This window comes from Diplotaxodon limnothrissa, linkage group LG8 (genome assembly GCF_057381915.1).
Source record: "Diplotaxodon limnothrissa isolate DT_005_m linkage group LG8, D_limnothrissa_male_GT1.1, whole genome shotgun sequence".
NCBI classification, from domain to species: domain Eukaryota; kingdom Metazoa; phylum Chordata; class Actinopteri; order Cichliformes; family Cichlidae; genus Diplotaxodon; species Diplotaxodon limnothrissa.
Genome location: NC_140603.1, coordinates 1,101,076 through 1,116,688, shown reverse-complemented (window position 1 = coordinate 1,116,688; position 15,613 = coordinate 1,101,076). Strand labels below are relative to the sequence as shown.

The following is a 15,613-nucleotide window of genomic DNA, read 5'->3' as shown; positions in this document are numbered from 1 at the left end:
TTGCTCCATTGCGGTTTATTTCACACCTCAAACATGTAGTAAACAATTAAGCAAATAAAAGTAAACTGCAATAAATGACAGGTAGTAATAAAATAAACTACCAACTCTTTTACGCTGCGTCCGCACCTACACGGGTATTTTTGAACACGCAGCTGTTTCGTCCACGTAAACGATGTTTTGAATCACCAAAAATGGAGGTTTTTTTTAAAAAAATCCTTTTTTGCGTTTCCGTGTGGACGAGGAATACAGAGTTCATCACGCAACGTCAAAGGTATGCGCCTTTATTCACATCACGCTGTGGCCACGTTATTGTTTACAGGAGATGAATTGCAGAATGGCAGATAGAGACCAAATACTGTTAATCTGACTGTCTGCAGGTTTTACACGCAGTTACTGTCCCTCCATTTACAAAGGCAGTGTGATTATTTTACCTGTAGTTTTTTTCCTGAGTAATAATGTTCAACATTGCATCAATACATTTTTCAAAAAATGCCTCTCTGTGCAAAATGGGTTTAAAAACATAAACAGCTGTGGGATCCTGTTTGTCTGTGATTTGAACAATCGTGGCAGGATCAGCCTGATGTTATTTGTATCCCGCTGTAACTTTACTGTATAAAGTATAGTATAGTATGTATATCTCCAAAATGTCAGGAGTAGTTAGTCATTACAAGAAGTGTTTGTGAACTAAATCAAGAATGTGGGATCCTGTTTGTCCGTGATTTAAACAGCCCAGCGCTGCTCCCGACGCAGGGAAACCAACCCTGCAGGGAGACCTACCTCGGCACCTGTGCAGGTGAAGCCAAAGGGCAGATTTGCTTCACCATATTTTCTAGTCTTTGGCTTAGAATGAAGTTGGTTTGGAAACATATTCAGCGATGCTTCATCTCCTGCTTTGCGTTTCTGTAGGCGCCCGTGCTAGCAGTGTCCAAGCGTTTTGTCCCCCCCCCCCCTTTTCATTCCGCGCCCCCCCTGCCATGGCTTTGCGCACCCCCCCCCCCCCCCCCCCCAGGGGGCGGGCCCCACACTTTGGGAAGGTCTGCTTTAAAGCATGCTGAAGTCTGTGCACAAACGAGGGTTGTCTGCAGACCCATGCATGCCATGACACGTGTGTTGCAACATGAAACTACAGATTACATTTATAATGACGTTAATTTATTAGAATAAATAGCTAAAAAAAAGAATCACCTTCATTGCCGAGCAACCACCATTACCTTTGACCCCCATCGTCCATCAGCACTGCCCTTGGACAGAGTGGGGAACACCTGCATTTAACTGCTATTTTATACATATCGACACATCAGACACGTCAGAGTGCGCCGATGCCTGCAACCCATGTCCTCAGTGTCTCAAACAAATACGCCTTACTAAGGTCTGTGGCTGGGAAGTTACTACAAACTGCACTAAATTCTACGTAAAAACATTTCTTACTTTGTGCACATGGGAGATGTTAAGTAATTAGCACAGGTGGCTCTGTGCTGTGAGCACGGTGCCAGGATTCTGGCTCTGTGCTGCAACTCATTGTGAGTGTTCAGAGCCTCACAGTAATGCTGGGATTACGCCGTGCACACAGAATGACCTTTGTGCTTCTCTCTTTACCTCCCTCAGTAGTGCTATTACATAACATGACAGCACGCAGCTATCAGCAGGTGTTGGTGTGCTAGCTTCATGGCTGAATGTCACAACGTGTAATATGGACTTGAAAAATAAGTCCATATTACATAAAAATGTAATATGTGTCATAAAATAACGAGACACGGTATTATTCTGTCTACATCATTTACGCGTTACAGCGTTTTGGTGAGCTTTGGTGTGGGAACACAGCTTCACAACAAACGTGTGATTTAAGAGTCAGAGGAGCGATTTGTTTTTTAAAAGATGGCTCACAGCGGAAGAGAGCAGACGTGTGTTCATGAGCTCGGCTGTAGGCCCAGGAATCTATCTTTATCCTGACTTACCCTCATATAATTCTGGACCATAGCAAGAGGCAAAGTTACTAAGGAAACTTCTGTATGGCAAGTTATAATTTACGACACTCGAAAGAAAACGGCTAAAACTTCAGGGCACCTGCACATATCAGCAACAAGAAATATGGCAGATGGGGAGGAGGAACTGACAATTAGCAAACTACTCAATGCTATCAAGGAAACTAAAGAGGACCTCACGAACCACGCTGACAAAAAAAACAAAAACAAAAAAACAAAAAACGGCCGACATACAAACAACCCTGACGAAAACTGAATCCTGTCTCAATGCGCTTTCTGAGCAGGTTGAGGAGACGGAGCGCAAACAAAGACGACATTAGAGACGCACATAACCGTGTCGATAAAATGGCTGCGAGAGAAGGAGATCGAATATGCGCTGATGTACCCAGCTCAGCTTCGCATCAGGCACCAGGGATCTATCAAAGTTTTCCCCACTCCTGCCGAAGCACAACGCTCTCTAAAAGATCTTCCGAGTCAGTAGACTAAAGTGATCTAATGTGATTTCAACAAAGCAATTCGCTCTTATAGGTACTCTCAGATGAGAAGCCCTCCACTGTTAACTTTGGGGGTGGGGGCGACATGAAGGAAGAAAAGACTACATCAAGCATTGACATAGAAACTCTCCATCCTCTATTTTTCAGACGAATTGGAGATACAACTTATCCGGTATTAGATAACTAATAGAAATAATTGCTCGTTAGTCAGTTAAAATAATGTGTACGAATTCATAAAAGTACAGATTTTGTGAGCATTTATGATCATGATATCAACCCCCTACTAGATGAGTGTGATCACATCTTGATCAACCAGTTTATTTGTCTCTTATACAGTTATGTTCTATATCTGACTGTAAAATTCAGTGCTTAGCTGTAAATATTTCACTGAGAGTGGCTAAACCCATATGGAAACGATATATATAAATCTTATAACGTTTGTATCTGTCTTGTGTGAAACTTGTATGAAAAGCATATAAGAGTGAAAACAGATATAAGATCCCTTGAAAAATTATATAATGAAACTTGTATGTTTTGGATACTTACTAAAACAATGTATGAAAGTAATGAGAAAGTGGCCACTTTCATGAGTAATCACCTAAGATTTTACTATTTCTTTTCCATATGGGAAGTTTGAACCTTAGCAGCTGCCTGGGCCTCCACTACTGTCACCTACCTAATGTGGTTTTGTTACAGGGGTTTTATTTTAACGTTTTGGGGTTATGTTTGGTCTCTTACCAAACATTTTACTCACACAACTGTTCACACAGCTCCCTGGTCTAGGCCATATCTTACTATTATACCCATGTGCAGAGCTTCACCACATTGAAACTCAGGAAAGCAGGAATGTGTTCAGAAATCCCCAGAGTTGAATACCATGACACCCGTCCAGGATATTCATATAAAAAACTTAAATTACAGTTCATCTAACTTGTATATCTTGGAATATTAGAGGATCAATTCACCCATCAAGAGGAAGAAAATGCTGACATCCTTAAAGAGGCAGAGTGTAGATGTCGCTTTTATCCAGGAGAGTCACCTCACAGACGCTGAACATTTAAAATTACGTAGACCTGGGTGGGCAATGTTTTTTACTCGTCATATACTTCCAAAGCAAGAGGCGTCTCCCTGCTTATTAATAAACACCTGAACTTTCAACTAAACTCAGTTGAAAAGGACAAAAATGGCAGATTCTTACTTGTAGATTGTGAAATAAACAGAAATAAGATAACTTTGGTAAATATATATGGGCCCAACTACGACGACCCTTTATTCTTTAACAACTTAATTATGAAACTGGCTACAATTGAGGGCCAGTATATTGTGGGTGGAGACTTTAATTTGGTCCTAAATCCTTCTCTGGATCAGTCCTCACCCAAAACATCTTTATTATCCAAGGCAGCAACAGCACTGAACCAAGCTATGAAGGATATAGGCTAGAGCTGGGCGATAGAACGATAACGATATGTATCGCGATATAACTTTTACTCGATAGAGAAATTAAGCTATCGCGATAGACCTCGCTGCTCTTGTCCTCAAAAAAAAAAAAAAAAAAAAGGTCAGCCAATCCAAATTAAGTAGCGCAGAGCCGAACCAATCACAGCCGCAGCGTCACGTCGCGTGACTTGTTACGTACAGCACAAGTGCCAAGCCGCACGTGTGTTTGTTTGGGAAGCAGCCAGCGGGTGATGGAGGAAATGAGTGTGCCGACTAGAAAAATCAACCGAGCGTGACCGAAGAGAAAACAGATGATGGTTCCAACGCCGGAGAGATTGTCGAACGGAAGAGCCATAGAAGCTCCGTAGTGTGAAGGTATTTCGGCTATTTCAAGTCTGACGAAAAACAGAGTAGCGTGCACTGTAAATTGTGCCGAAAGCAAGTCTGGAAATACAATAAACTGGTGCATGCGTCACACTGTGCGCCACGTTATTGTTTCGGTGAAATGAATTTCTACAATACTGTTACTGTTAATTCTACTCTCTGCAGTGTTTAAATGCTTACATATACACACAGTTACTGTCCCTCCACACATACGACTCGGTTCTGCTTCTATGCCCCAGCTTTGTTTACTTTTTCCCACCGAGGCTTCTAGACTTCTGATTGGCCAACATTTCTGCACGGTTAGGAATCTAGCGCCACCTGCTGCTTTGGCATGTTCATAGCAGCGTTTTCCTTCATTTCTGCCTTTATGTGTGGACGGGATTATTTTTAAAACGGAAACGGAAAATCTCCGTTTTCAAAAATACCCGTGTACGTGTAGACGTAGCCTCAGTCTCTGACTGGAAGCGCTAATTCGTCATTCGGCTTTTGTCAGACTAAAGTAACTGTTACAACTGTTTGAAAAGCTCAGCTATACAACAAGGAGAGATTGAGAATTTCCTTTTAGTTCTCAGTTTATTTGATATTGACAAAAGTTAGTCAGTTTTGTCTGTTCTTCTGTAAAACAAACTAAGATTTATTTTTAGAATTAATATTTTGTTTCTAAGTGGAATTGACAATTTAGTCTGTTTCGTTTGTTCTATTTTGAAACTTAAACGCTTTAGCGGCTGCCTTTTGTGTAGTTTGCAATATTTGCCTTTATCTATCTGAAAAAGTCTCATGTTCCTTAAGTACATCTACTCTGTTGAACTTATTATGGGAAATAAATATTTAAATAAAAACAAGCTGCTGATTATTTCACATTTTACTTGTGAGCAACGGCACATTTAAATCTTACAAATATAGTTATTTGGCTGATATCGTGATAGATATCGTTATCGCCTGAAATGAAAAAAACATATCGTGATATGAAAAAATCTCATATCGCCCAGCTCTAATATAGGCATAACTGATGTGTGGCGAAACCTTCATCCAGGCCAGAGGGACTTCCTTTTTTCACCAGTACATAATACACGCTCTAGAATTGATGTTTCTTGTACCACAACATATGACGGCAACAGTGATAGATTGCTCCTACTTAGCAGCTACTTTTTCAGACCATAATCCCATCAAACTCTCCTGGGCTACCAACATGTCACAACCTGTAACCCACAGGTGGAGGTTTAAAAGTTACATGCTACGAGACTATTTCATATATGAACACTAATATTGAAATATTCCTAGATGCCAATTCAAATTCCTCTTCAAATGCCAATATCTGGGAAGCTCTCAACGTCTATATGAGAGGTTTGGTTATGTCATACGGTGCCAATAAGGTTAAAAAAGTTAGAGAGAAGATAACTAAATTGGAGATTGACATTAAAAACTTGGAGCAGGAATATATTGCTACAAAAAAGGAAGAATACCTCAATACATTAACAAAAACAAGGATGCAATATGATAATTTATGCACCAGCAGAGCGGAAGCAGCCATGGCAGGAACTAAATATCACTACTACGAATATGGAAACAAAACAAGTAACTACTGGCCTGGCAAATTAAGAAAGAAACATCTGATAAATTTATACGGACAATATCAACAGAAGATGATAAACTTCTTGATGAATCAGCGCCCATAAAGGCTGAGTTTAAACGGTTCTATGAAGATTTGTATAAATCTGAGCGAGGGGTCGACAGTCAGTGCGCCCCAGGGTGGCTGTGGCTACAATGTAGCTGCCATCACCAGTGTGTGAATGAGTGGATGACTGGATATGTAAAGTGCTTTGGGGTCCTTAGGGACTAGTAAAGCGCTATATACACCGAACAAAAATATAAACGCAACACCTTTGTTACTGCTCTCATTCCCCATGGGATGGACGTAGAGACCTAAAATTCATTCCAGATACACAATATAACCATCCCTCCCAAACAGTGGTCACAAATCAGTCCAAATGTGTGGTAGTGGGCACATCTGCTATATTGAGATAATCCATCCCACCTCACAGGTGTGCCACATCAGGATGCTGATCTGACATCATGAGTAGTGCACAGGTGTGCCTCAGACTGCCCACAACAAAAGGCCACCCTGGAATGTGCAGTTTTTTGCGCTATTGGGGGTCTGGGGACCCAGAACCGGTCAGTATCTGGTGTGACCACCATTTGCCTCATGCAGTGCAACACATCGTCGCATGGAGTCTATCAGATTGTCAATTGTGGCCTGTGGAATGTTGGTCCACTCCACTTCAATGGCTGTGCGAGGTTGTTGGATATTCGTGGGAACTGGTACATGCTGTCGTATACGCCGGTCAAGCACATCCCGAACATGCTCAATGGGTGACATGTCCGGTGAGTATGCTGGCCATGCAAGAACTGGGACATTCTCAGCTGCCATCTGCCCTGAACAATGTGAACCATGATTCATCCGTGAAGCGCACACCTCTCCAACGTGCCAGACACCATCGAATGTGAGCATTTGCCCACACAAGTCTGTTACGGCGACGAGCTGGAGTCAGGTCAAGACCCCGATGAGGACGACGGGCATGCAGTTGAGCGTCCCTGAGACGGTTTCTGACAGTTTGTGCAGAAATTGTTTGGTTGTGCGAACCAATTGTTCCAGCAGCTGTCTGGGTGGCTGGTCTCAGACGATCTTGGAGGTGAACCTGCTGGATGTGGAGGTCCTGGGCTGGTGTGGTTACACGAGGTCTGCGGTTGTGAGGCCGGTTGGATGTGCTGCCATATTCTCTGAAACGCCTGTGGAGACGGCTTATGGTTGAGAAATGAACATTCAATGCACGGGCGACAGATCTGGTTGACATTCCTGCTGTCAGCATGCCAATTGCACGCTCCCTCATTGCTTGTGGCATCTGTGGCATTTTGCTGTGAGACAAAACTGCACATTCCAGGGTGGCCTTTTGTTGTGGGCAGTCTGAGGTACACCTGTGCACTACTCATGATGTCAGATCAGCATCCTGATGTGGCACACCTGTGAGGTGGGATGGATTATCTCAATATAGCAGATGTGCCCACTACCACACATTTGGACTGATTTGTGACCACTGTTTGGGAGGGATGGTTATATTGTGTATCTGGAATGAATTTTAGGTCTCTATGTCCACCCCATGGGGAATGGGAGCAAAAACAAAAGTGTTGCGTTTATATTTTTGTTCAGTGTAAATACAGGCCATTTACTGCTGCAAAAAGATTTATAGATGGAATAACTCTTCCTAAATTACATAATGAGGACAAAGAACGGCTTGATGCAGATATGTCTGAGATGGAGGTTCTCCGAGCCCTCAAGTGTTTACAAATTAATAAGATTCCCAGTCGATTATTATAAGGCTTTCTCTAATAAATGATTGACACCACTTACAAATATGATTAAAGAAGCTTTAGAAAATAATAAATTACCAGAATCATTGGAAATCGCAACAATCACAATACTCCTGAAACCGGGCAAGGACAAACAGATGTGACTCTTACAGACCCCTCAGCCTCTTAAATGCAGATTATAAAATATTATCTAAAGTAATTGCACTGAGATTGGAAGACATCATGACTAAGATAATACACACTGACCAAACAGGCTTCATTAAAAACAGGCACGGAGCAGATAATGTGCGACGTTTGCTCCATATACTGAACACTGCTCAAAAAAACCAAGACCCCCTGCTAACAATCTCCATGGACGCTAATGAAGCATGTGACAGGATTGAGCCAAGCTTTCTATTTCAGGCGATGGAAGCTATGGGCTTTGGAGAGAAGTTCACCTGTTATGTTAGGACACTTTTTAATGCCCCCAGAGCCAATATCACAACAAATGATGTGCTCTCAGGCACTTTCTCTTTAACCAGAGGCTGCAGACAAGCCTGTCCAAGCTCCCCTTGCTCTTCGCGATTGCGATTGAACCACTACCCGCTGCCATTCGTACTAGTGCCTCCATATCTGCAATCAAATTTGGCACAAGTGAACTTTCTCTATACGCAGATGACCTCCTACTGTACATAACGGACCCTCTTAAATCAATTCCCTCCTTAATGAAGTGTCTTAAAGAATAAAGTGCAGCCTCAGGATACAAGTTAAACTACACCAAAAGTGAGATCGTGCCATCAAATATACAAGACAGCCGTATTAGAGCTCTGACTGACCCATTACAGTGGATTTTCCATTATCTCTCATAAGCAGAATTAATGTTATTAAAATGAACACGTTGCCTAAGTTCATTTACTTACTTCAATGTCTCCCTACAAAGGTTCCTAAAAGTTTCTTCAAAGAGCTTCATAAACTTATAACTTCTTTCATATGGCAAAAGAAAAATCCAAGACTCAAACTCTCCTCTTTACAGGCCCCATATTCAAGGGCAGGACTTAATTTACCAAACTTTAGGAACTGTTATCTTGCCTCCCAGTACCGATCAATTTGGATCTGGCTGCATGCAGAGAGCAGTGAGGTTCGATGGGTTCCAATAGAACAACATGAGGTGAACCCCCATTAAAAGATGTTCTATTTTTAGGTACAAAAAATGTCCAAGCTCACAAACTATTTGATATTAAACACCTTCTGCGTCTGGCAGGAATCCCCCTCACTTCTGAAAATAAATATCTCCTTTCTTAGAAGGACACCCCTATGGGGCAACCCTGACTTCTCTCATCATATTCCTGACCCAATACTGCAGGGATGGAAGGACAGAAATATTCTAACTGTTGCCGACTTATACAGTAATGATTCATTTATTGACTTTCAACAACTATCTACCTCGGGAGTTCAGTCATGTGATCTGTGTGTGTGTTTACATCCCTCCGAGGGCCGACGCAACAGCTGCCTGTGAGAAAATACACACAGTCACAGCAAGACTTCAGACACAAAACCCCGAGGCTTTCATTATTATATCTGGAGACTTTAACCATGCCACACTGGACTCTACTCTGGCTGCTTTTCACCAGTTTGTGAATTGTCCCACAAGGAGCAACAGGACAATTGACCTACTGTATGCTAATGTGAGAGATGCATACAGAGCCACCCCCCTCCCCCCACTAGGGAAGTCAGACCACAACCTGGTTTACCTACAGCCACAATACACACCCCTCGTCCAAAGGCAGCCGGTCACAACGCGCTCCATCCGGAGATGGACCCCAGAAAAGGAGGATGCTCTGAGGGACTGCTATGACACCACAGACTGGGATGTGCTCCTGAGCCCACATGGTGAGGACATAGAGGGGGCGACACACTGTCTTACAGACTACCTCAACTTTTGTGTGGACACAGTCGCCCCTGCTAAGACGGTACGGTGTTATCCTAATAACAAACCGTGGGTAACACAGGAAGTCAAAGCTGTCCTCAACATGAAGAAGAAGGCTTTCAGGAGCAAAGTGAAGGAGGAGATGAAAGCAGCACAGCGGGAGGTGAAACGCTGCCTGAGGGAAGCAAAGGACACCTACAGGAGGAAGGTGGAGCAGAAGTTGGAGAGGAACAATATGAGGGAGGTCTGGAATGGTGTGAAAACCATCACAGGCCACAACACCAAGAAAAGCACAGTGGGGGGGGACTGTGGAGAAGGCAAACGAACTCAACAACTTCTTCAACAGGTTTGACCAGCCCACAACCCCCCCACCCTCACCTTCACCACAGAGTCCTCTCCCCACTCTCCTACCTCCCTCGCTTCCCCCCCTTCCTGACACCATGACACCCCCCTCCTCCAATCCCTCTCTCAGCAGCAAGACATCTCCCCCCCTCCCCTCCTCCCAAACATCTCCCAGTGTCACAGTGGATCAGGTCAGGAGGCAACTGAGGAAGCTTCGCCCCAGAAAGGCAGCAGGCCCAGACAAGGTGTGTCCTAGGATGCTAAAGGCGTGTGCTGCTGAACTTGAGGAGCCGCTACAACGAGTCTTCAACCTCAGTCTGCGACTGGGGAGAGTGCCCACCCTATGGAAGACGTCCTGCATCGTCCCGGTCCCTAAAAGGAACTGGCCCAATGAGCTGAATGACTTCCGACCGGTGGCACTGACGTCACATCTTATGAAGACTCTAGAGCGGCTCTTCCTCAACCTCCTCCGACCACAGGTACAACATGCCCAGGACCCACTACAGTTTGCATACAAGGCGGGTGTCGGAGTGGAGGATGCCATCCTGTACCTCCTACACAGAGCCCACTCACACCTGGATGGGGGAAAAGGCACGGTCAGGATTCTGTTTCTTGACTTTTCCAGTGCCTTTAATACCATCCGGCCCTGTATGCTTCAAGAAAAACTGAACAGGATGGAGGTGGACCCCTGCCTGGTGGCTTGGATCTCCGACTACCTCACCGACAGACCACAGTACGTCAGGCTGAAGGACATCACGTCTGACACTGTGGTCAGCAGCACAGGAGCACCACAGGGAACTGTGCTGTCCCCTCTTCTCTTCACCCTGTACACCTCTGACTTCTGCTACAACTCTGAATTATGCCATATTCAGAAGTTTGCAGATGACACAGCCATCATGGGGTGTATCTGGGATGATCAGGAAGAGGAGTACAGAAGTCTGGTGAGGAACTTTGTCGCATGGAGTCACACAAACCACCTGCAACTCAACACCTCAAAGACTAAGGAACTGGTTGTGGACTTCGGGAGGTCCAGAGAAGGTCCACTGCCGGTTCAGATAGAGGGGGAGGAGGTGGAGGTGGTCAACAAGTACAAGTACCTCGGGCTGTGGGTGGACAATAAACTGGACTGGTCATGCAACACAGAGCACCTGTATAAAAAAGCCCAAAGCCGACTGTACTTCCTCAGGAGGCTGAGGTCTTTCAACATCTGCAGGAAGCTCCTGAGGATGTTTTACCAGTCGGTGGTTGCTGGAGTACTTTTCTATGCTGTGGTGTGCTGGGGGAGCAGCACAGCAAAGGAGGACTCATCCAGGCTGGAGAAACTGATCAGGAGGGCTAGCTCTGTGGTCGGCATGAAGCTGGACACTCTGGTGACAGTGGCAGAGAAAAGGACATTAAAGAAACTGATGGACATTATGGACAATGCTGGGCATCCTCTGCACACGGCCATTAACAACCAGAAGAGTCTGTTCAGTGACAGGTTGCTTCTCCCCAAGACAAGAACTAACAGACTTAAAAACTCCTTTGTCCCACACGCCATCAGACTGTTTAACTCCTCTCTGGAGGGGAGAGGGAGGGGAGACAGGAGGACAAAGGAGGGGGGAACAACTAAGCTGTAGTGCCTCTTCACCTCACTGTACAATACCTTGTGCAATACTTTTTGTAAATAGTCAACAGTGCAATAGACTCAATACTTGAAATGTGCAATTCACTTGTATTTTTATTTTTATTCCTATTTATTCTATTTATCCCCTTTGTATATTTTATTTATATTGTCTCTGTATTTATATATGTGTGTGTGTGTGTGTGTGTGTGTGTGTGTGTGTGTGTGTGTGTGTGTGTATATATATATATATATATATATATATATATATATATATATATATATATATATATATATATATATAATATTCTGTAACTCTGTAACTTCTGTCGGTGCTGTGCTTTTTTGGAAATCGAATTTCCCAGAGGAACCCACCCGAGGGATTAATAAAGTTCTATCTAATCTAATCTCTAATCTAAGAATTCAAACTCCCAGGACAAAGTTTCTTCAAATTGCTACAAACAAGAGAGCGGGTCAAGGAGAAATCCAAAGGGTTATTCCCCGAGATACCAAAAGAAACTCCTCTTGAAACGCATCTTTGCACCAAACCATGGAAGTCAATAAAAGGAATAGCATCTTCTATATATACTATTATCAATAAAAAGTTACCTGACCATAACAAAGCGTCGATAAAAAGAAAATGGGAAACAGACCTGGGCCATGTCTATGAAGAGGTAGAATGGCACCATTTATTGGAACAGGCACAGACCATGTTAATTTCTACAAAACAGGCAAATGCAATTTAACATACTTCATAGGATATATTACACCCCTTATACAGTGGGGCAAAAAAGTATTTAGTCAGCCACCGATTGTGCAAGTTCCCCCACTTAAAATGACAGAGGTCAGTAATTTGCACCAGAGGTACACTTCAACTGTGAGAGACAGAATGTGAAAAAAAATCCATGAATCCACATGGTAGGATTTGTAAAGAATTTATTCGTAAATCAGGGTGGAAAATAAGTATTTGGTCACCTCAAACAAGGAAAATCTCTGGCTCTCACAGACCTGTAACGTCTTCTGTAAGAAGCTTTTCTGTCCCCCACTCGTTACCTGTATGAATGGCACCTGTTTGAACTCATCATCTGTATAAAAGACACCTGTCCACAGCCTCAAACAGTCAGACTCCAAACTCCGCCATGGCCAAGACCAAAGAGCTTTCGAAGGACACCAGGAAAAGTATTGTAGACCTGCACCAGACTGGGAAGAGTGAATCTACAATAGGCAAGCAGCTTGGTGTGAAAAAATCAACTGTGGGAGCAATCATCAGAAAATGGAAGACATACAAGACCACTGATAATCTCCCTCGATCTGGGGCTCCACGCAAGATCTCATCCCGTGGGGTCAAAATGATCATGAGAACGGTGAGCAAAGATCCCAGAACCACACGGGGGGACCTGGTGAATGACCTGCAGAGAGCTGGGACCAAAGTAACAAAGGTCACCATCAGTAACACACTACAACGGCAGGGAAGCAAATCCCGCAGTGCCAGACGTGTTCCGCTGCTGAAGCCAGTGCATGTCCAGGCCCGTCTGAAGTTTGCCAGAGAGCACATGGATGATACAGCAGAGGATTGGGAGAATGTCATGTGGTCAGATGAAACCAAAGTAGAACTTTTTGGTATAAACTCAACTCGTCGTGTTTGGAGGAAGAAGAATACTGAGTTGCATCCCAAGAACACCATACCTACTGTGAAGCATGGGGGTGGAAACATCATGCTATGGGGCTGTTTTTCTGCCAAGGGGACAGGACGACTGATCCGTGTTAAGGACAGAATGAATGGGGCCATGTATCGTGAGATTTTGAGCCAAAACCTCCTTCCATCAGTGAGAACTTTGAAGATGAAACAAGGCTGGGTCTTCCAACATGACAATGATCCAAAACACACCGCCCGGGCAACAAAGGAGTGGCTCCGTAAGAAGCATTTGAAAGTCCTGGAGTGGCCTAGCCAGTCTCCAGACCTCAACCCCATAGAAAATCTGTGGCGGGAGTTGAAAGTCCGTGTTGCTCGGCGACAGCCCCAAAACATCACTGCTCTCGAGAAGATCTGCATGGAGGAATGGGCCAAAATACCAGCTACTGTGTGTGCAAACCTGGTAAAGACCTATAGTAAACGTTTGACCTCTGTTATTGCCAACAAAGGTTATGTTACAAAGTATTGAGTTGTATTTTTGTTATTGACCAAATACTTATTTTCCACCCTGATTTACCAATAAATTCTTTACAAATCCTACCATGTGGATTCATGGATTTTTTTTTCACATTCTGTCTCTCACAGTTGAAGTGTACCTCTGGTGCAAATTACTGACCTCTGTCATCATTTTAGGTGGGGGAACTTGCACAATCGGTGGTGACTAAATACTTTTTTGCCCCACTGTAGGTTACATAAAATTGATAATAATTATTCCCCCAAATGTCTGAGATGTAAGGTGACAGATGGTGATCTCCTGCACATGCTGCCCAGTGATAGAAGAGTCCTGGAGACGGGCCATTGAAACAATCTCAAGGGTAATGGGGACCCAAATCGGACTGGACCCAAAACTATGGATTATAGGTGACACAGGTTCTATCAACGTGAATTATCATAAGAAATATTTTATTTTACTTGTGAGTAGTGCAGTGAAAAAATGTATTCGGCTACATTGGGAAGCTGAAAATTCCCCAACACTGAGACACGGGATTAATGAGCTACTGCACACCTGAGAAGATATCGCACAGTGTAAAAGGGAAATATGGAACCTTTGGAAAAATCTGGGGCCCCTTCCTGGCAGTACGACCGTCTCTGGACCTAACAGATCATGGAGGTGACGCAAATCCCCCTGGGTCTGCCTTGAGCTGAGCCCCGGTTGGGCCCTCCTGACTCGGTTTCCTGAATGCTGCAGTTTTATCGTGGGGGTGTTGATTCCTGTGCATGAGAGTTTCTATAGATAGGTGTAAATATGGGCTGTCTGGATACACGAATGTGATGAGGTTGAGAGCCATACAGGGGTAAAGGGGTGGGGGGATGGTGGGGGGGTTCACATGATGGGTTTTCTGTTTTGCTCACTTTTTTTTGAGTTCTTTATTTTTAAAATTCTTTCTGTAATTATCAATGTTGTTATGTTATTGTTATTATTATTATTGTATTTTCTGTGTTTGGTTTTCGGATGTCTGAGGTTATCCTTGAAAGGCCCTGAGTGCACCTGGGACTGCTTCTGTGGTCACAATGACCTGCCATGTTGTGGTTATTTGTTGATACTTGCTCTGTCCCATAGTTGTGAGCTTTCTGTTTGTTTGTTTTTGTTTGTTTTCCCAGGAGGGACTCACCCTGTTGAACTGGGCCCAGGATATGGTCATGCTGCGGTAGTCGTCAGAGTTGTTGCTGCTGCTTGAAAAAGCCTTCTGTGCAAGAAAGACCAGGTTGTCGTCTGACAGGCCACGCCCACTGTGCATCTCTGCCTTGTATTTCATATCGAGGGCCTCGCACAGCTGGGGCCACAGCACCTTCTCTGGCACAATGAACGGCACTCTGCCCTGATGAGAGGAGGAAAAAAGTTCAGCTTCCAACTGCATTTTATTTGTCTCCACATATTCACTGTTTATTTCAAAATATGTGGATTTATTCCAGGTCACAGAATAACACTGAGGCTGCGTGAGGACACGTCCGAGTATTTGGACAGCAGTGGAGCTCTATGGCAGAAAGAAACAGGACGAGATGGGTTAGTCAGCCTGGCACAGGTTCCACAGCATCATTAGTCTGTACAGAACATAGTTCTGTAGGCGTGAGGCCTTCCCTTCAGCAGAACCCCCAGTTTGTTGGCATTTCAGCTACATCTTATTTAATATACAGGCTGTAATTCTTAAGCTGTTCAAGTGAATTTTTTGTAAAATTCATTTGAACAGCTCAAAGCCTGCTCTTCAATCACAAGTCTGCTGTCGTGGCCTGCAGAGGAAAAACAACATAAATCGTGCTCAAACATTAAAGAAGGCACTGAGGTCACCAGCCAACGAGGGGCGGCCAACCTACCGGCTCAGCAAAGGCGTTGTCCCACAGGACCGTAGCTGTTGCGTTGTTGTCCTGGCTGCCGTGCACAATGACGACCACAGGCAGGGACAGAGT

At 44.0% G+C, this 15,613-nt stretch overlaps 1 protein-coding gene across 1 annotated transcript in view; it reads right to left on the bottom strand.

Moving 5' to 3' along the window:
• LOC146626088 (signal transducer and activator of transcription 5B-like) overlaps nucleotides 1–15,613 on the bottom strand; it is a 54,730-nt gene that overhangs the window by 9,279 nt on the left and 29,838 nt on the right. Inside the window, exons 12-13 of the mRNA XM_085361141.1 lie at nucleotides 15,521–15,613; nucleotides 14,821–15,027 (exon numbers count right to left, since the gene is read on the bottom strand). Of these exons, the coding sequence (XP_085217267.1) occupies nucleotides 14,821–15,027; nucleotides 15,521–15,613 (300 nt within the window). The remainder of the gene's footprint in view (nucleotides 1–14,820; nucleotides 15,028–15,520) is intronic.